The following is a 20509-nucleotide window of genomic DNA, read 5'->3' on the forward strand; positions in this document are numbered from 1 at the left end:
GCAAATTAATTTTGAGTGATTGTTAATTAACTCTGGGAATCAGAATGAAGCTAATGAAGCTATTTCACTTAGTGGGGGCTATTGTGTGGCCTATTATCTGCTTTCCTATCTATAACTGGATTAAAACTCAAATTGGTTACCTTTTGCTTAATATAATCTTGACGAAGATCAAATCAAAGATTACAGCTCAGAGCTTGGGAGCTCACTCTGGTTCCCCAAATCTGTTGGTGTGCTGCAGCTGCTGGAGGCCAAACACCATTGCCAATGGCAGGTTCCTCCTTTTCCTACCTCAGCACCGAAGGTCGTTGCACATCTGACAGCTTCAACTGCCAAGTGTCTCAAAGAGCATCTGAGCAAATGCTTCAAGAGCTCTTGAAGGAGAAGGAGAAGGAGGAGAAGGAAGAAACCACCCAGGACTCATCTAAGCAGCTGAGAAGAGCTGAAAGGGGCAATGCCAGGCTGCAGAAGAGGCTGGAGGAGCTGGAGAAAGCTCACTTGCAGGAGACCTCTTCACACCACCCCGAAAGAGAACCACAGGAGGTGCAGAGGCAGGCGACTGCCACTGTCTGTGCTGGAACCCAAACACCACTGCTGATGTGGGCTTCCTGCTCAGGCAAAGAGCAACAGGTAAGGGAGGGCTTTCGAGGTAAGGACTTGGCTGGAGGATGACACTCAGAGAGCTGTGGTCAAGAGCTTGATGTCTGTGTGGGCAGCACTGCTGAGTGGTGTCCCTGAGAGCCTAGAGAGGTGTGCCCAAGAGAACCTCATGCAGGTCAACAAGCCCAAGCTTTAGGCCCTGCACCTGTCTTGGAGTGGGCCCAAAGCTGGCCAAGGGCTGAGGGAGGAAGAGATTGAGAGCAGAGAAGGCTATGGGAGGCAGGGCCAGGGAAACTGTCCAGGAGGTGGCCAGGTGCTCTTGCAGCCCAGAACAAGGCCAGGGGCACCGTGGGCTGCATGAGAAGCAGTGAGGGCAGAGCAGGGGGAGAGAGGGGATTGTGCCAGTGGGAGAAGGACAGGGACCTGGCTGCTCCAGCAGGTGCAGAGGAGGAGCTCAGAGCTCATCAGGGGGCTGCAGCAGCTGCCCTGGGGGACAGGCTGAGAGAGTGCTTCATGTGCTGGGCTTCAGAGGGCTCCAGTAACAGCTGGCATGGATCTTCCCCCAGACAACAGAGAGTCAGCTGCAGGCAGAGCTCGACGATGCTTTGGGCAAGCTGCTGCTAGCAGAAGTGGCAGCGAAACTTCATCAAAGAGAGAAGGAGGAGCTGCAGGAAGATCACTGCCGCCTGCAAGCTGCACATGAGGAGCTGCAGCAGCTGGTGGCTGAGCTGCAGCAGCGCTTGCCGAGGTGTGGGCAGAGTCACTGCAGAGCAGCACTTTGTTTGGAGGAGAGTGAGCAGCAGTGGCTGGACATGGTGAGAGAGGAGAACCTCCAGCACGAGCACACGCAGGTCAGTTCCACTGCATCTGCTCCTCTGCGCCTTGGCTTCCGACGCGGCTGCGGTCGTGGCTCGCAGGGGCTGTGCCTTGGCTCTGGCTCTCATGCTCAGTGCTGAGGCTTTGACTCTCCTGCTTTAGGCCAAGAGAGCTTTTGCTGTCAGAAGAGAGCTGAAGACCACAAAGCCTTCATGGAAGTACATTGGGCAGCAGCTTGAAGCTCTGGACAGAGCAAACAGGCTGCTGAGGGACAGCTCCTGGGAGCTGGCCTGGCTGAGGGCAGAAAAGAGAAGAGGTGAGGCTTGGCACCTGGAAATGGGCAGAATGCATCCACCTGCACAGTAAGTGCCAGCACTCTGGGTTTGTCCCCACACAGCCACTGTGGCCCTTTCCAGTGCAGCTTTTCTGTCCCCCTGCCCTTCCTTGGCTCTGCTCAGCAGGCTGGGGGCACCTTGCAGGCAGCAGAGCGTGCACAAGAGTGAGCCTTGGGCTGTGCCTTTCCCCAGGCCTGCTTTGCTTTCTCTGCCCTGCCCCTGAAGGAACAGAGCTGCTCAGGCCCCTCGGGAGGATGCTTAGTGAGTTTCTTTCTCCCAGGCTGCTGCAGCCACCTCCTCTCCCTGCAGCTGTGGTGGAACAGAGGAGCTGCCTGGCTGCTGCTCTTGGCCTCCCACTGAGGACAGACAGCCTGGGAATGCAGAGGGGACAGCACAGGAGCCTGTGGGCCAAAGCCACTCTCCTGGGCTGCTATCTCGGCAGGGCACCTTCAGTGGGAGGTTACAGCAGGAGCAGGGAAAGAGCTCTGGAGTCCTTCCCACCTCCTAGGAGAGGTTCTCCAAAGGCAGAGCTCACATCAAGCCTGACAGCAGACAGCAGAAGTCTCTGTTCCTCTTGTGGCCTTCCACCCTTTGTTGCTGCTTGTCCACAGACATCTCCCGGGCTAGAGCTGCCCTAGAGCTAACTCTGCCTCTTGCTTTCCTCTCCAGGCCCTGAGGAAGACCAATCCAGAGCTGCTGGGGATTTGCCATGGACATCTCCTGCTCTTCCCTCAGTTCTGCCTCAAGCCCCACACCCCCTGCCAGGGCAAGGCTGTGCCCAATGGTGATGCTCAGCAGAAGGATTATTGAAGTGGACCAAATCACACAAGCACAGAATGTTAGGGGTTGGGAGGTGCCTCGAAGGATCACCCAGCCCAACCCCCTGCAGAGCAGATCACACAGGATCACCTCCAGCCTCTTCCAGTCCTCTGTCACCTTCACAGTGTTTATGTGGAACTTGCTATGCCTCAACTTCCACCCTTTGCCCCCTGGGCACCACGGGCAGAGCCTGGCTCCACGCTCTTGGCACTCACCCTTCCCATACTTATCAGCATGTGTGAGGGCAGCCCTCAGGCTCCTCTGCTGCAGGCTAAAGCTCCCAGCCCCTCAGGCTCTCCTCCCAAGGGTGCTGTTCTGAGTGCTGGCATGGGGCACTGGCTATGTTTCCAGCCACCCAGTGGTTGCTGCTGCCGTTGGAAGCAGCCAGCTTGGTCCTGCTGGGTTCGTGGCAGCGATGGAATCGACCTGCCAGGCTCTGCCAGATTTACACTGCAGCCATTGCCCCCCACGGGGCAGAGGCTTTGCCCCCTTGGCCTGTCTGACTGCAGCACACATTTCACACTCTTGCATCAGCTCTGCAGCAGTCTCCACGGTTAACTCCACCCCTCCATCTCAAGCCCACCTCTGTCTTGCATCCTTTCCCTGATGGCCTGAGGCCAAGGAGAGAAAAGGAAGAGAGCAGCAGAATTGTCCTCCAAATCCTTCCTTTCTCTTCTCTCCTAGCAGAGAAAACACAGAGGAGGAGGCAGAGAAATGTCTTTCAACTCCTTCTCTTTTCTCTTCCAAGCAGAGAAGAATCAGAAAGCAAAGCAATAGGAGTGGAAAGATATTTTTTCTTTCCCTTCACTTCCTTTTCTTTTCTTTTCTTTCCTTTCCTTTCCTTTCCTTTCCTTTCCTTTTCTTTTCTTTTCTTTTCTTTTCTTTTCTTTTCTTTTCTTTTCTTTTCTTTTCTTTTCTTTTCTTTTCTTTTCTTTCCTTTCCTTTCCTTTCCTTTCCTTTCCTTTCCTTTCCTTTCCTTTCCTTTCCTTTCCTTTCCTTTCCTTTCCTTTCCTTTCCTTTCCTTTCCTTTCCTTTCCTTTCCTTTCCTTTCCTTTCCTTTCCTTTCCTTTCCTTTCCTTTCCTTTCCTTTCCTTTCCTTTCCTTTCCTTTCCTTTCCTTTCCTTTCCTTTCCTTTCCTTTCCTTTCCTTTCCTTTCCTTTCCTTTCCTTTCCTTTCCTTTCCTTTCCTTTCCTTTCCTTTCCTTTCCTTTCCTTTCCTTTCCTTTCCTTTCCTTTCCTTTCCTTTCCTTTCCTTTCCTTTCCTTTCCTTTCCTTTCCTTTCCTTTCCTTTCCTTTTCTTTTCTTTTCTTTTCTTTTCTTTTCTTTTCTTTTCTTTTCTTTTCTTTTTTCTTTTCTTTTCTTTTTTCTCTTCTCTTCTCTTCTCTTCTCTTCTCTTCTCTTCTCTTCTCTTCTCTTCTCTTCTCTTCTCTTCTCTTCTCTTCTCTTCTCTTCTCTTCTCTTTTTCCTTTCCTTTCCTTTCCTTTCCTTTCCTTTCCTTTCCTTTCCTTTCCTTTCCTTTCCTTTCCTTTCCTTTCCTTTCCTTTCCTTTCCTTTCCTTTCCTTTCCTTTCCTTTCCTTTCCTTTCCTTTCCTTTCCTTTCCTTTCCCCTCTTTTCCTTTCTTTTCTTTTTGTCTCTTCTATTTTCTTCTATTTTATTTTGCTTCTCCTTCTCTTCTTCTCTTTTCTTCTTGCTCTTCTTTTCTGGTTTTCTTCTCTTTTTGCTCTCTCTCTTTTTTTTTTCCCCTATTTTCTTTTCTTTTTTTGCTTTCTTCTCTTCTTACCTTTTCCAGTTTACTTTTTCTAGCCCCTCGGGGTGTTGTCTGCAGCCGGCAGGGCAGCAAGGCTGCCCAGGGGCTGGAGAGCAGGGCTGAGGGCTGGCCTCGATGGGCATCCAGGTCCTCTCCAGCCCAGACATCCTCTGCTGCTGGCTGTGGGCACCTCAGCAGAGCTCCTGCTCTGCCTTTCCTGGTCCAACACACTTGTCTCGGGTGATGGCTCTGCCCCAGCTGCTGAACCATTGCAAGGCCTGCAACCCAAATCTTTTTGCCCAGCACAGGGACAGCAGCCAGAGCCTTTCCAAAGGAGCTCACTCCCAGCCCCCAGTGCCCCTTCCCAGCCCCCAGCAGTGTGGCTGCTGCCCCCTGTATAGGGTTAACACTGCAGGGGGAGTAACCCTGAACCTGACCCTGGGGGTCTTGACCCCTCCCCAGGGGTGGGTCTGAACACCACCAGGTGATGGTTAGCTCACTCCCCCTTCCTGTCCCATAAAAGCAGGGGGGCTTCCTCTTCTCTCTCTCTCTGCCTCGCTCTCTGCTCCGCTCTCTGCATCTCTCTCTCCATCTCTCCGCATCACTCCACTGCATACCACCATACCATGTGCCCATCACCCACGAGGCAGACAAAGCCAGCACCACAAACTCAGGATGTATTTCTACATCTTGTGCTTTGCCATTTTCCCTTCCCTATCCTTTCTAAACTTCCCTCCCTCAGATACCTCTGCTAAGCTATTGTTAAACTGTTCTCTTTTCTAACTTCCCAATCGAGTGAGATTGATTTCTTTGGGTGTGCTTAACCTCTCCTCTCTGCTTCTGACTCCTTTCTGTTGGCAAGGGAGGCAGGAGAGGGAAGGGCACTCTACAAATTGTTCTTGGTTCTATCCCAATTTGATTAGAGTCTCTGGGAATTTCAATCAGAACCGAGACACCCCCCAGGAGCCATCCCTCTGGGAAGTCCTTTCTCCTGAGTCAGGAGGGAAGAGAGCTTCTGCAGCTCTTCCTTCTTGGGCTTCTGCAGCCACAGAGCTCCAGCAGGGAAGGCGAATCCTGCTGCAGAGCTGCTGGCTTTCTAGGGGCCAGGAGAAGCAAGGGCAGGCACCCTGCAGGCACTGGTGCCCGCTGGCAGTGCCCAGGGGTGTGTCTGCAGCGCTGGTGCTGCTGGCTTTGGTCAGCAGGTGCCAGCCAGCCTACAGCAGAAGGGTGCCCTGCTGCCATCTTGGCAGGGCACTGCATGGCAGTGGCCTTCCTAGCCCTGTGTGTGGCTGCTGCTGGAGGCTCCCTGCCCAGCCTGGCTCTCGGGGCTCTGCTCAGTGCCTCTTCCCTCTTCTCTCTGCAGGTGCTGGCGCCAGAGGCACAGCCTGCTCACATCTCCCACGGGCTTGTCCCCTAGCTGCTTGTCAAACTCGACCTTCTCTTCAGCTGCCATTCCCCTCCTGGCCTGCTCTGCCAATTCACCAGTGGCAGTGCCAGGCAGTGCTCAGGGACCTCTGACACACAGCCACAGGTTCTTGGCTTTGCAGCTCAGCCTTCTGCTTGGGGGCAGCTTCACAAAGTGCTCTGCTCCAGGCTGCCCTTTGGCACTTGCTTCAGAGCTGTCCTCTGTGCTGGCAGAAGCAGAAGCTCTTCATGAGCAGCAGGGAGAGTCACCCAACTAAACTCTGGAATGCAAAGTTTCCAGGGAATTCTTTGACCTTGGCACAGCAAAGTGCCCTGGGGGCCAAGAGGGCCAGCGGGGTCCTGGGGGGCACTCAGCAGAGGGTGTCCTGCAGATGCAGGGAGCTTCTCCTCCCCCTCGACTCTGCCCTGCTGAGACCTCATCTTGAGTAGTGCCTTCAGTTTGGGGCTCCCCAGGTGAAGAGGGACAGGGATCTGCTGGAGAGGGTCCAGTGGAGGCTACGAGGCTGATGAGGGGACTGGAGCAGTGCCTGGTGAGGAGAGGCTGAGGGCCCTGGGGCTGCTGAGTCTGGGCAAGAGAAGACTGAGAGGGGATTGAATCAATGTCTGTAACTCTCTGAGGGCTGGGGGTCAGGAGGGTGGGGCCATGCTCTGCTCACTGCTCCCTGGCACAGGACAAGCAGCAATGGATGGAAGCTGCAGCACAGGAGGTTGCAGCTCAACACAAGGGGGAACTTCTTGCCTGGAAGGGTCCCAGAGCCCTGGCACAGGCTGCCCAGGGAGGCTGTGGAGTCTCCTTCTGTGGAGCCTTTCCAGGCCTGTCTGGATGTGTTCCTGTGTGCCCTGAGCTAGACTGGATGGTCCAGCTCTGGCAGGGGCTTGGACTGGATGAGCTCTTTGTGTCCCTTCCAACCCCTGACGTCTGTGAGCCTGTGGTCAGGAGTCACTAAGGAGCACCACTTCTAACCTTCCATTCTCTATTTGTCCACTTCAAACAAGGGTAACCTCAAGCCTCCTCTGCTACCAATTTCTGCTGCCGTGGTTTGTTTCCAAGAGCAGACAGAGCGAGATGCTCCCAGATGGGTTGGAAAGAAATACAGACTTGTGTTTCAAAAGACAGAGACAGACCAATTCCAGGGCATATCCAGGACACAGGACACCCCCATTAAACCTTCCCCCAGCCCCTAAGGATGCAACACGTAGTAAGGCTCTGCAGATCCTCTCTGCAGCCCACAGACTGCAGCTAGGAGCACTAAGTCTCAGCAGTCTGAGAGGCGATGGTTAGAAGGAGTCTGTTGGGACCTGTCTCTTTGCACTTGGGCATGAAAGCGACAGATGACAGAGCAGCCTAAGCAGCTGGCACATAGGATGCACAATCTTGACAGAGCCATGCCCTGAGCAGCTTCCTGAGGTGCAGGTCTGCTTTCCTGCAGCCCTGCTGGGGCTGCTGCAGGATGAAGAGAAGCAGCCTCGGCAAACTCAGTCGAGCTGTGTGGGATAAGTGCTGCTCCCTCGTCAGGTTAGGTGCAGGCTTTGCACAGCCTCTCCCAGGGAAGGCTGCTGGCCTCGCCAGGTCGAGGAAGCTGCCTGTGCACAGCTGCTGCTCCAGGATGGGCCTCGCTTGTGCTTTTCTGGTTGGGTCTGGTGGTGTCCCTGCAAGCCAGGCTGTGGCGAGAGCGCTGGCGAGGGCGGCTGGCAGCTGCAGAGCTGGGCTGCTAGTGCAGAGCTGCTTCTGTCTCAGGCAGGACTGCAGCCAGGGAATGCTTCTTTCAGCCTGTTTTCGGCCTGGCAGGAACCATGGAGCCACGAGGCTGGGGCAGGCATTTCCCTGCGGGGACTTCTGTGCCCTGGCCCAGCCCAGAGCCTTGCCTAAGCCCACTGCAGGCTTGCAGAGCACTTCTGCTGCAGGCTGAGTGCTGCCTGCGTGCTGAGGAGATGGAGCAGAGCCATGCAACGCCTGCTTGCAAGCAGTGTGCTGAAGGGCTGTGCCCTGCTGGCTCACGGACACATCTGCCTGTGCTCAGCCCTCACTCAAGCAGCAGGTTTCTTCTGGGCCCAGGTCCTTTCTGAGACCGACTGTAGCTTTGGCGAAGCCCTCAGGGCAAAGGTTCCCTTCCCAGGGACAGCAGCACCTCGGCCATGGCCACCCACACATCTGCCAGGTGAGCTCCTTTGAGGACGTGTGGCAGCCCCTGCTGGTGCACTGGGGGCAGCTGAAGGACAGGGCCTGGCTGGCTCAGCAGCATGGGCCCAGGAGCAGCAGGAGAGGCAGGCCTGCCTTTCCCCCCCGCCTTTGGTGTGTGTTGGTGCCCGTGCACAAGCCCTGCTGGCCCTCATGTCCCTCACCAGATTCACACCCAGAGGGGCTTTTGCTTCCCCAGGCTTCTGTGCCTTTGCTTTCCCTGCCACTGCCTAACTGCCTGGGTTATGAGGTCAGAATGGGGCAGTTCTGTTGCCATGGTGTCGGGGCACAGTGGGAGCCACTTGAGCTTCAGCTCCTCTGCGAGAGGACTGCTCTGGTGTGCTGGGGGAATCTGGCCCCTTGATTGCTCTCAAGGCGCAGTTATCCCCAACGCCAGCGCCCGAGGCGAGGATGGATGAGAACGGCGGAGACCAAATGGCATCCCTGAAGGAGTTACTGCAGGTACCGTGCCTGGGCCTCTGCCAAGGGGCCAAGCATCCCCCAGAGGCTGAGGAGCTCTGCCCCCCAAATCCCACAGGCATTTCCCCAGAGGGCAGAGGGCTGGGCAGCAGGAGATGCTTTGCTCTGCTCTGGTTCAGCCTGGCCTCCCGTACCCGAGGCTTTGGGAAGGAAAACCTCCTGCAAGTCAAACCTCTGCACAGCTCCCTGGAAGGAGGCTGGAGTGAGGCCAGTGTTGGTCTCCTCTCTCACATACCTAGTGGCAGGACTAGCAGAAGTGGGTTTCAGTTGTGCCAGGGGAGGTTTAGACTGGGCATTAGGAAGAGCTTCCTGACCGAGAGAGGAGTGAGGCATTGGAACAGGCTGCCCAGGGAGGTGCTGGAGTCACCGAGCCTGGAGCTGTTTGAGAAGCTGCAGCTGTGGCACGTCAGGATATAGTTCAGTGGCCCTGGTAGCTGGCTTGTGGTTGGACCCAGTGAGCTCTAAGGGCCTCTCCACACCCAGCCCCACCTCTGACCCTCTTCTCCTGGCTGAACAGGGATACGACGAAGAGGCAGTGATTGACCAGGGAAAATGGTGCAGCACTGCCAGCGTTCGCTACGAGAATGAGCTGGAAGGTGAGGCTGTGCTGAGAGCCTGGCAGAGGAGCCACCAGCCCAGCGCCTTTTCCCATGGCACCAAGGTCGTGCTTCCTCCTGGCAATGGCTGCACTGCCTTGGCCACCTCTGCAGCATCGAGAGCACTGCAAGTGCTGCTTCTTTTGCAGAGCACCGTACCCAGGACGTGGGGAGGAGGCAACTGGTGAGGAGAAGCCGATCCCGCAGCCGGGACCGTCGGTGTCGCTGCAGCCACCGTGAGTGCCACCGGGGTGTGCCCTAAGCTGCCTGGGGCTGTGTGCAGCTGGGGGCTTCTGCAGGCAGGTCCATGTGGCTTGCTGTGCTCCAGAGGGAAACGGCAGCAGTTCGCCAGACCTCCTTTTGCCAGGCTCTGCCCTGGTGGGTGCTTAAGGCAGTTCCGTGCACAGTGGAGGGAGGCTCCTCTTCCTTAGAGGGATCCTGGCATTAAAAACAGACCTGTGGGGAAGGAAAGCTGCCCACCCTCACGCAGAGGTGACACAGCTGCTGCCCCTTCTGCATGGCTCTGGGCGAGCATGGACAGAGCCAGGGTAGGGCAGCCAGCCCAGCTGCACGGCTGAACTGGTGCTGAGCTGATGGTCACTTGAGCCGTGAGCACGACAGGCTCTATTCGGGCACACTGACAGGACAGGGCTTTGTCTTCTGCCCCCAGAGAGCCCATCTCAGCGGGTGCAGGCCATCCTTGCGAGCGAGGAGGACAAGCAGCATGTTGCCCACAAGGTGTTCAGCCATCTGGCTGAGATCTACCTGGCAGAGGGTGGAGGTGCTGTGTGGAAGGAAGCAGCAAGGTAAATCCCTGCTGCTGGCAGTGGTGGGAGAGGCGCCCTGGGCCAGCAGCACTCGCCAGCTCTTCTTTCTGCCTCTGGCATGCAAAGCTGTCCCAGCTGCTGATGCCAGGAGCCTTCTTCTCTTGCTCCCCCACAGCTCTATCAAAGGGGTGGCAAAGCTGGGGGTACTTTTCCCACGACTGGGGCTGATGATGTTGCATGTCCGCAGGTGGTTGAAGTTTGAGGAGGACGTGGAAGACGGCGGCGAGCGCTGGAGCAAGCCCTACGTGGGCACACTGCCCCTGCCCAGCCTCTTGGAGCTGAAGAGCTTCATCACCAGTGGGACGGTGCTGCTGGACATCAGTGCCAGCAGCATGGAGGAGATTGCAGGTACCGTGGGCTCTGTGTCCCTCTGGCAACGGCCACAGTCCTCTTGCCGTGGTGCCCTCCACTCCCCGCTCAAAGCCTGCCCCAGTGGCAGGGCCCTTCCCACAAGTGCTGCTGTGTGCAAGGTGTGGCTCGGCTGCAGAGCAGACGTCCAACCCTCGCACCAGGTTTGCCCTCGAGGGCGGCATCCTTCTGGAAGCCATTTGTGGGGTTAGAGAAGCGACTGCAGAAGGCTTGGCAGGTCGCAATTAGAAACAGGCTTGGGGGCTGGGAGGTTGGTGCTCTGAGTCCCCTCCTTCCCTTTGCCACCCCCAGATGCCATCCTGCAGCAGCAAGGACAGCTCACAGGGCCTGAGGAACAGGCACGGGCAAGAGTCCGAGAAGTTCTTCTGATGCAGCATCAGCATCAGAAGAAGAAGGAGAGGAGCTTCTGGCTGCCCAAGGCTGTGGCACCAGGTGAGGTGGTGTGCAGGCCTTTGACAGGCTGAAGGCTTCTGCAGGGCTTTGGCCCCATTAGACTTGTCCTGGCACAGCAGTTGCACTCGGTCCATCTTTCTGTGTGCCTTTCCTTCTCCTCCCAGCCCAAAGACTCAGCCCTCAGCCTGCTCCGGGCGCTGCTGAAGCTGAAGGTGTGCCGAAGCAGGAGAGCGCGGCGATGGCTCTAAGCAAGGTGAGACACCTGCAGCTTTCTCCTGCCTTTAGGGCCAGGTGTGCTCTGGCAAACGTGGCCCCAGGCTGGGCCGCAGAGCGCTGAGGGCTCTGCTGTGGGGGCAGTTGCCTGAGATTTGCTTCTGGTGCCCAGGCGGAGCAGCGCTTGCTGAAGAGAATTCCCGTCGCGGCCGAGGCGTGCAGCGTGCTGGTGGCAGAGCTGGATTCCCTTCAGCAGCCTGTCGTGGCCTTTGTCCGCCTGGCCCAGGCTGTCCTCCTGCCGGGGCTGACACAAGTGCCCGTCCCAACAAGGTCTGAGTCAGCAGCACAGAGGGTTTGCTGCAGAAGAGCCCCCCCCAACAACATCCACCTCCACGCATCAGTTGGGCCTGCCAAGGGAACCAGGCCCACCCGCCTGTCCCTGCCTTTGCTTCTCCCTTGCCTGCTGTGGCTTTCGTGCCCACCAGCCCACTGGAAAGGCACTTGGCCCCCAGGTTCAGCATTTGGGGTTGACTCTGATGAATTCCAGATCCCTTGCCCGTGTGTGCCCGCTGGAGCCATAGTCCGGGCCGGGAGCTTCCTTAGGTGCTCTTTGAGCAAGGACATCTTCTTCTTCCTCCTCCTCATTTTGCTTTTCTTGCCCAGGTTCCTGTTTGTTCTGCTGGGACCAGCAGGGAAAGCCCAGCAGTACCACGAGGTCGGCAGGTGCATGGCTACTCTCATGACGGACGAGGTACCAGGAGAGAAGGGAGCTCTGGGTCACCTCTGGCTTAAGCAGAAGGCTGTGGTGTGCCCCTGGGGATGGGCACTCGTGCAGCAGCTGCTCACACGGAGCACGGCAGAGAGATGTTTTCTGTGGGGGGAAGTTTCCTGCCCTTCCCAGCAGGAAATGTGGGGAGAATTCTCCTGCCTTTAGCCAAGAGCTTCTTGCAGTGGTGAGGGCATCCAAGGTGGCTGTCCTCTCAGCAGCTTGTCTCCTGCTGGCAGGTTTTCCAAGCAGTTGCCTATAAAGGCAAGGGGCGAGGTGACCTGGTGGCTGGCATCGAGGAGTTCCTGGAGCAGGTGAAGGTCTTGCCAGCAGGACAGTGGGATCCCTCAATCCGAATTGAGCCCCCAGAGAAGGTCCCTTTGCAGGTGGGTGCTGCGGGGCAGGGAGGGAGGCAGGAGGGCAGCACGGCTGGGGATGCTGCTCAGGGGGACAGACTCTCAGGGTCCCACCTGACAGTCACACAGCCAGAGCAGGAGCAAAGCAAGCCTGTGGTCACAAGTGGGCATCTTTACCTTGCTTCCACGGTCACAGGAGCACAGGAAGACGCCAGGAGCTGTCGATGGCAGCGCTTTGCCAAGCCAGCCGGGGAGACACACTGGTCCTGAGCTGGAGTGGACGGGCAGGTGAGAGCTTTGCCAGGGCGGGGTTTGTTCTGGTGGCCTTTGCAACGTCAGCATGCACTTTCCCTGCTAGCAGGTGTCTGGGCTTAGCTGCTTCACTGGAGGGCTGCACGACCCCACCTATGTCCCCGGGGCTGGGCGGGTGGCAGACCTGGGCAGCTGGGCTCAGGCACAGCATCATCGCACCTGGGTCTCCTTGAGTCGGGGTGGCAGCAGAGGTGTCAAGGCCTGCGGGTAGAGGTCTGCTGCTTCTCAAGGCAAGAGACTGCTTGGGTGAGAGGGGAGGGGCTCTCAGGTCAGGCCTCCCCTTGTTGGAGGAGCTTTTCTGTGTGCCTCCCATTGCAGCGGGTACGAAATGAGCTGGAGCAGACTTGCGGCAGGGAGCCGCCTGCAGGAGCAGTGGCAGGAGTTGTTCTTTCCTCTAGGCTCTGTGGAGGGCTCATCCGGGACGTGAAGTGCAGAGCCCTGTGGTACTGGAGCGACTTTCGCGATGCTCTCAGCCTGCAGTGTCTGGCGTCCTTCCTCTTCCTCTACTGTGCCTGCATGTCCCCGGTCATCACCTTTGGGGGACTGCTGGGGGAGGCGACCGAAGGCCACATTGTGAGCACCTCTCTGGGCTGGCTGGCATGGCGAGGGGCCCAAACTCGGGCACCAGGCCCTGCTGCAGTCACTTTGCTTTGCTGTTGGGTGTTTTGCTCCCCTGATGATTTCTCCCCTCACTGCTGCCTCTCTTCCCCGGGCAGGGTGCCATGGAGTCCCTGCTGGGTGCCTGCCTGTCCGGTGTGCTCTACTGCCTCTTTGCGGGCCAGCCTCTCACCATCCTCGGCAGCACTGGGCCCGTCCTTGTCTTTGAGAAGATCATCTACCAGTTCTGCAAGTAAGGCTGCCTGCCAGAGCCAGCTGCTGTGAGAGCCTGCCCAAGAAGACAACCATGAAGAGGAGATCTTTTGCCTTTGCTGTTCTTAGTGGCAGTGGTTAGATTGCCATTGCCTTCTGTGTCAGAGATGTCTCAGGCTGCTGCTTTAGCACGGGATGCTGCATGGCCTCTGAAGGATGGAGTGGGGTGGTGGGAGGTCAGTTCAGGGTTTCAGGGTCAAAGCTAAGCAGCAGCAGCAGCAGCAGCAGCAGCAGCAGCAGCAGCAGCAGCAGTGAATGAACCACGAGCGTGTGAATGTCCAGGGAAGATGAGACAGATTGCTCTGGTTTGGGAACGAGGGAAGCTTTGCTTTCCTCTGAGCACAGCCGCGGGCACCTCTTAGCCTGATCTGTGCTGGAAGGGGAAGTCTCTTTTGCCCAAACGCCCCCAGAGTTTTCTGCTTGACTCCTTCCTTATGGAAGCAGAAGGAGGCTCCATGTGAAATGGGTATTCTCCGTGAGAGGCCTTTTGTTGTGATGACTTCAGTGTGAGATGAGCCACCCTCCGTGCAATTCAATTTAGTCTTCAGCCCCAGCTTGCTGGCAGCAGCTGACTGGGCACAAAACCAGCCGGGCTTGGTGCTGGGGTGTGTGAGTGATGTGAGGGGGCAGCAGCTCCCACAACAGGGCCCTCGGCTCCATCAGCCTCCCAGGCTTACCCTAGGAGCACTGCTCGATGCTGAGAACTGATTGGCCTCTCCTGCCGCAGCCTGCAGCCCCGGGGCTGTCTGTGGGGGTTCCTGGACACTGCCCTTAGCAGCCACAGCCTGGACATGCTCCTCAATTGCTCCCCGTTTTGCCCAGGGAAGGCAGAGCTGGCAGCCCCTCGCTGCCCTTTCCACCTCTCCATCTGGCTCTGCTTTCCCAGGGACCACTCGCTCTCCTATCTGTCTCTGCGGGCGTGCATCGGGCTCTGGACCTCCTTCTTCTGCATGGTGCTGGTGGTGACCGACGCCAGCTGCCTGGTGCGCTACATCACCCGCTTCACCGAGGAGACCTACGCCTCCCTCATCTGCCTCATCTTCATCTACGAGGCTCTGGAGAAGCTGCTGCAGCTGCAAGTGACCTACCCTGTGCACACGCCCAGCACGCTCGACTCCCTCACCACCTACAGGTGAGTTTTTGCCCCCCTCGAGGCTGCTGCCTCCTGGCAGGAGCTCAGGGCTGCACCTCCTTTGCCTGCTCTTTACCCCTCTCTTGGCTTCTCTCCTCCCAGCTGCAAGTGTGTGGCACCAACCCATGCCAGCAATGAAACCCTGCGCTTCTGGGAGAGCAACCAGATCAACGTGTCTGGCATTGCCTGGCACAACCTCACAGTGACTGTAAGTGCCCCCAGCCACTGCTTCCTGCTGCCGCAGCTGTGGGCCCAGGGGCATGCTCGTGCTGCAAGAGTCAGAGCCCTGTGGGTGGGGATGGGCTTCCAAGCGTACTAGTGCTAGACCCTGCAAAGCCCCTCCTTGCCCCAGGCTCCCTTGCCACACACTCACTGCCTGTGTGTCCTGCCTCTCTGCCTCTCCAGGAATGTCGGCGTTTGCATGGAGAGTTTCAAGGAGCTGCCTGTGGGCGCCACGGCCCCTACACGCCTAATGTCTTCTTGTGGTGCTGCATCCTCCTCTTCTCCACCTTCATCCTGGCCAGCATCCTGAAGAACCTGAGGACCAGCCGCTTCTTCACCACCAAAGTAGCAACAGTCTCCACGCTCATCTCCCACCAGCACATGCTCGAAGCCGGGAAACGCCAGCCCCAAAGACGACCTCTGCACCGCCTCGCATGCCCTTCACTGCTTCCAGCAGTGCACACTGCCCACACCATCTCCCACCTGCCCCAGGGCCACTTCTGCACGCTTTTGTTGTCTCTTGGGCACGGGGAAATTGGGTCTCCCACTGTTAGCTTTGCTTTTCCCCCTGTGTAGTTTGTGCTCCGGGGCAAAGCTGCTTCAGGGGAGGAGCTGCCCGAGAGCAAGCCCCAGCTTCTTCTGCTGAGGAAGAAAGGAAGCTGCAGAGCCTCATCCCATTGTGGCCGCGAGTGTGGCTGCAGTGGCCACAGCTCTTGCCCTCCTTGCTCATAGATTTGCCCACAGATTGAACTCAGAGACCCTTCCTCTGCTTCCCTCAACTCTTCCATTGTCTGACACCAGCTCTCACAGCCTCGCTAGCTACCCAAGGGATTAGGCTGCACGTGCTCAGGGCGGTGCGATTCGGTCCCCCAGGCTTCGTGCTGTTGCTGGCCCCAGCTTTGCCATCCCATGCTGTGGCCCTGCTTGCAGTGCCTCTCTCAGCTCTCCTTCTCCCCTAGGTGCGCTCCACGATCAGCGACTTTGCTGTTTTCCTCACCGTGGCTGTCATGGTGCTCACTGACTTCCTGGCTGGGATCCCATCGCCCAAGCTCCACGTCCCCAGTACGTTAAAGGTGAGGAGGTTGCTGGCTTGGGACTGCTTTCAGCGCCTGGGGATGCCAGAGGGGGGTGTCAGGGCAGGCTGGAGCTGAGCCTGGAGGAGATGCTGGTGCTGTGACCATCTCCTCTGCTGCCGCTGAGGGCAAGGTCTCTTTTGGCAATGGAGAGCCAGCCCCAAAGCTCAGTGCCTGCAGGAGAAGGCTCTGGAGGTGCCCGCAAAGAGGACACTGGCACTGCTGAAGCCCAGGAGAGAGGGCGAGCTGCAGCCCAGGCTGGGAGCTGCTCTGACTCAGGGCTGGAGGGGAAAAATGCAAGGCAGTGAAGGGGCTGGGCCGAGAGATGATGCTGATGTGTGCCCTTTGTTGCAGCTCAGCAGAGACGACCGCGGGTGGTTCATCAGCCCCCTAGGACCCAACCCTTGGTGGACAGTGCTGGCTGCGCTCATCCCAGCTCTGATCTGCACCATCTTGGTGTTCATGGACCAGCACATCACGGTGGCTATTGTGAACAGGAAGGACCACAAACTGAAGGTGAGAGGCTTTAGGAGATGACCCCGTGCCAACCCAATGTGGGCCACAGAGGTGGGAAGAAGCTCCTCTTGCAAATACACTGTGAAGGCAGTGGCTGGAGACAGGGCCAGGTTCTGTGGCCAAATGCTCTCCTGCATCAGCAGTGCCACGGGGAGCAAAGGGCAGGGGAGTTCAGGCGAGCAGTCTGCTGCAGCAGCAGATGAATCTGCCTGCGGGATTGCTGTGCTTTTGACGTGGTGGCAGCAGCTGAGGGCAGGAAGCCTTCTGCTGTGCTACCAGGAATGACTTGGGGAGGGTCAGAGTCGGACTTGGGACACTGCCCTTGCTCCTGTGGTGTGGGATGCTCTGTCCCTTCTTTTGCTGCCTTGCAGAAAGGATGTGGGTATCACCTGGACCTTTTCATGGTGGCCGTGCTGCTCGGGGTGTGCTCCCTGATGGGCCTACCCTGGTTTGTGGCTGCCACTGTCCTGTCCATCACCCACGTGAACAGCCTGAAAGTGGAGTGCGAGGGCTCAGCTCCCGGAGAACAAGTCACGTTCCAGGGGGTGCGAGAGCAGAGAGTCACTGGCTTGATGGTCTTTGTGCTGATGGGCTGCTCTGTCTTCTTGACTCAGGCATTACAGGTAAGAGGGCAGTGCAGGGCACCCCACAAGCAGCAGCATTTTGCCACTCACACAAACCCCTCCCGCCCTCTGCAGCCCCGGGGCGCTGCGGAGCAGAGGAGGAGGTGCTCCCAGACCTGGGGGCTTGGCCTGTGCTGGGAACCAGCTCGGGCTCTGCTTTCCAGCCCTTTGGCCCCCACTTTGGTGCGCTCCAGGCAAGCGAGCAAGGCCGAGTGCTTGAACTCCCAGGGGGCTTCCAGGGCCGCCCCTGCTTGCTGGGGGTTCAGGCAGCTGTGGGCAGTGCCCGCGGTACAGAGCGGTGACGCCGCCAGCGCCACGGAACTCACAGACCATTGCCTTCTTCTTTCCAGCTCATCCCCATGCCTGTGCTTTACGGCATCTTCCTCTACATGGGTGTGTCATCGCTGCAAGGCCTCGAGGTACAGACTCTTGAGCAGCCTGCAGCAGGCCTGCTCCCTGCTGCTGCAGCTGCCCAGAAGCAAGGCAAAAGCAGGGGCGTCGGCAAAGCTCTCTGAAAGCAAGTGGCCAAAGGATGTGGTGTGAGGGAAGCAGTGGGGGGGCACAGGATATGCCTAGGGCTGGGAGCAGCAGGCAGGTGCAGCAGCGTGCTCTGTTTAGGGTCTAGGGCAGGTGAGGGCTTGGGGACGAGAGAAAGGGGGAGTTGAGTGCAAAGGGAAGGCAATTTCCAGTGCTGGTGGCAAGCCTTGCTGGAGGATGCAGCGGGCCAAGAGAGGCTGAGAACAGAAGAGCAGGGAGTAAGGGCAGTCTGGGGCAGCCCTGCTGGGCAAGCGGCTTTAGAGAGGGAGCGGAGGGAACGTGGCTGCTGCTGCCAGGAGGAACACAGTGGCTGCCAGCACTTCTCCTGCCAAGCAACCTCCTGAAAGGACCCTCCAGGCCTCACCAGGGCCAGAAACGTTCTGCAGGCCTCAGCTGGCAACTCTTGCCCTTTTCTTTGGCAGTTCTTCCGTCGCTTGCAGCTGCTCTGTATGCCAGCAAAGCACCAGCCGGACTGCATCTACCTGCGGCACGTCCCCCTGCGCAAGGTGCACCTCTTCACCTTGATCCAGTCCATCTGCCTCGTCCTGCTCTGGGCCATCAAGATGACCCCTGCTGCCATCATCTTTCCCATGCTGGTAAGAGCTGGTGCTGCTCAGCAGCGGATGCTTGCAGGCTGCAGTGAGCTGTAGTGTCAGCTCTGGCCTCGCCATACCTCCCCTCTTCTTTGTGCAGGATTTGGCTCTGATCTTGGTCCGGAGAGCGATGGAGTTCTGCTTCTCCAAGCGGGAGCTCAGCTTGCTGGACGACCTCCTGCCAGAAAGCAGGAAGAAGATGGACAGTGCCAAAAACGAAGGCCAAGAAGAAGAGGTAAGGCCTGCTGGGTGCTCGGGGCTGGGCTGCAAGACTGCCTGTCCCTATCACAGCTTCTATCGCAGCGGTGGGGGCCGGTCAGAACTCCAGAGAAGGAGATCCTAATGGCCTGGATCCCACCTGGGCCCTGCTTTGCCTCAAAACAGCAGTGACCCTAGCACCTGGATGATTCTCTACATCAGTCATTTCCCATCAGCATCGTTATTATCCTTCCCCCATGACAGTGCAGCTAAGCCTGCTCGTGTGTTTGCAGTGACAGCTCTGTACCCTGCTGCACTGCCGGCTGCAGCTGCTACGGCTCAGAAGCAGAGGGCAGCACGCAGTGATTTCCCCTGGTCTGTAGTTTACCTGCACTCCAGGCAAAGACAGACAACTTGAGGTGTGCCCTTTCATGGCAGGAAAGGACGGAAGCTGCTGGCGGCACAGGCTGCGTTCAGCTGGAGCTGGGCAAGACTGCTGCTGACTTGGATATCCCAGAGCAAAGCAGTGACAGGTAAAGCCCCAGCAAGGGCCAGGAGCCCCAGCAAGCTCAGCTGGAAGGTGTCTGGCATGCTTCTCTCCACTTGCATCTTTGCTGAGCATCCCGTGGAAAGCAGCAGTCCCAGTGGTGGGAAGATGAACGTTGTGGGCAAGGCTGCAGGAGGGGATTGCTGGGGTCTGACCCTGAACACAACTCCTGTTTGACCCCCACAGCTTGCATCCTCAGGGACTCGAGAGTAGCTGCAGATCCTCAAACCCAGCAACGTGGAGTTGCAGGCAGGACCTGTGCCAGCCGTGGCTTCGGAGCCCAGTGCAGGGCTGAGCACCAAGAAGAGCCACTCCATGGAGCTGCTGCTCTGCAGCTCTCAGGCTCCCTTCCCAAACCTCCTCACGCAGCCAAGCCTCCCGTGCTTATGCTGAGCTTCTGTTCTCCTGGGCCCCCTGTTCCTCCTGCCAGGGCTGCTAAAGCACTTGGTGACAGCAGTCCCCAGCGTCACCAGTGCTCTCTACAATCTCTCCTGCAGGGCTGCTCCTTTCATCGCTCCTGGCCTCAGCCAGGGTGCAGGGAGCATTGTGTAGAAGGCTGCCAGCTCCCACACCAACAGCAGCCTGCGTTCTGGAAGGAAAGAAGGCAGCACCTGCTCAGGAACATCTGAAGCAGCTGGCAGGCTGTGAGGGCCTAAATCGTCTCTCCCTTCTTCATGTCAATGCACAAAGATAAAGATTGCCTTAGTTGCCTCCCCCGGAGAGGAGAGGCTTATGGAATGTGCCATGGACTTGCCACAGAGCTGGCCTGAGTAGCCCCCGGGTGGGTATTCGGTGCCCGAACAGCTAAGAAGCACTGCGGGAGCACTCCCGAAGAAGAACATCCCAGGGCCACACACAGACGCTGAGAAGGACTCTGCAGACTCTGTCTCTCTCCCTGCCCCCATCCCCGGCCCATGGTTATAGAATCCCTGCCCTTTGCCTTCCCTGCTCTCCTCTGCCTTGTTCCCTCTCCCTCTCTCTCCCCTCCGCTCTCTCTCCCTCTGGTTTCCTCAACTCTGTCCTTTAATAAACACTTTTGTGGAGCTATCTGCTCTGGCTTGCACCTTAGTTTCACCCCAGGGACATCTCTAAGACAGCTCTTGCTCCTCTGGACAGAGATATTGTTCTCCTCTGCTCTCTGCACCTGGACACAGGCTCCAAGGCTTTGGAGGAGAGCAGTGCCAACGTGACTGGGGGATGTGCCACGGCAGACGTGGGCAGAAGCAGCTTGTGGCACCTGGAGCACTCCCAGTAAAGCCATGCAGATGCTGCCAGTGATCCTGGGTGCATTTCTGGCCCTGAGCAGCTCTAGAGCAGCAAAGGGAGCTGCACTTTGCAGTCCGTGGAGCTTGCTGGTGCTGAGCCTCAGCGTGTCCATGCTGCTGTGGTTCTGCAGTGGCTGCAGGGCTGCTGCCCCTGTAGCATCCGGAGCTGCCCTGCCACTGCCTCCCTCCTGTGTCCGGCAGGTCCCCAGCGCTGAGCTCGGCGGGCCCGGCCCGGCCGCTAGGCAGGGAGGCCAAGCGCTGCCTCTGGCAGGCCGAGCCCCGGCCCCGGCCCCGGCCCCGGCCCCGGCCCCGGCCCCGGCCCCGGCCCCGGCCCCGGCCCCGGCCCCGGCCCCGGCCCCGGCTTCCTGCGCTGCCGTCCCCGCCCCTGGTCGCAGCAAGCTGCTCGCCCCCGGGGAGGAGCGAGGGGCGCCTGGGGGCAGCGCCGCCAGTGCTGCCGTGCCCGGGGGTGTGCTGCCGCCGCAGCGCTGCCTGCCGGCCGGACCCAGCCCTTCTGGGCAGGGCTTGTCTGCGGGCTGGGCTCGCTGCAGAGCAGGCAGAGGCTGCCCTGGCAGCTGGGGGGGTGCCCAGCTCCGGCAGCGCAAGCTCCTCTTTCTTCGCGGCTCCATCTTCCAAGGGGACGTGAACGGAGAGCTGGGGAAGGTGCTGGGAGAGGTGAGAAGGGCCGAGCGTGGGTTGGAGGCAC

The 20509-nt window shown here is 58.3% G+C and overlaps 1 protein-coding gene across 1 annotated transcript; it reads left to right on the forward strand.

Annotated features, from left to right (window-relative positions):
- The first annotated feature begins 264 nt into the window (after positions 1–264).
- LOC135174624 (electroneutral sodium bicarbonate exchanger 1-like) lies at positions 265–18186 on the forward strand. The gene is made up of 25 exons (XM_064141959.1): positions 265–627; positions 1164–1448; positions 8294–8380; positions 8916–8994; positions 9144–9230; positions 9665–9800; positions 10009–10169; positions 10482–10622; positions 10748–10836; positions 10969–11126; positions 11460–11547; positions 11802–11948; positions 12115–12206; positions 12629–12803; positions 12947–13080; positions 13987–14232; positions 14335–14440; positions 14638–14799; positions 15414–15527; positions 15882–16043; positions 16415–16666; positions 17017–17085; positions 17626–17799; positions 17897–18031; positions 18181–18186. The coding sequence occupies exons 1-25, from the start codon at positions 265–267 to the stop codon at positions 18184–18186; spliced, it is 3648 nt and encodes a 1215-aa protein (XP_063998029.1).
- Positions 18187–20509: the final 2323 nt, after the last annotated feature.

The sequence above is a fragment of the Pogoniulus pusillus genome, unplaced genomic scaffold (assembly GCF_015220805.1).
Source record: "Pogoniulus pusillus isolate bPogPus1 unplaced genomic scaffold, bPogPus1.pri scaffold_95_arrow_ctg1, whole genome shotgun sequence".
Lineage (NCBI taxonomy): Eukaryota > Metazoa > Chordata > Aves > Piciformes > Lybiidae > Pogoniulus > Pogoniulus pusillus.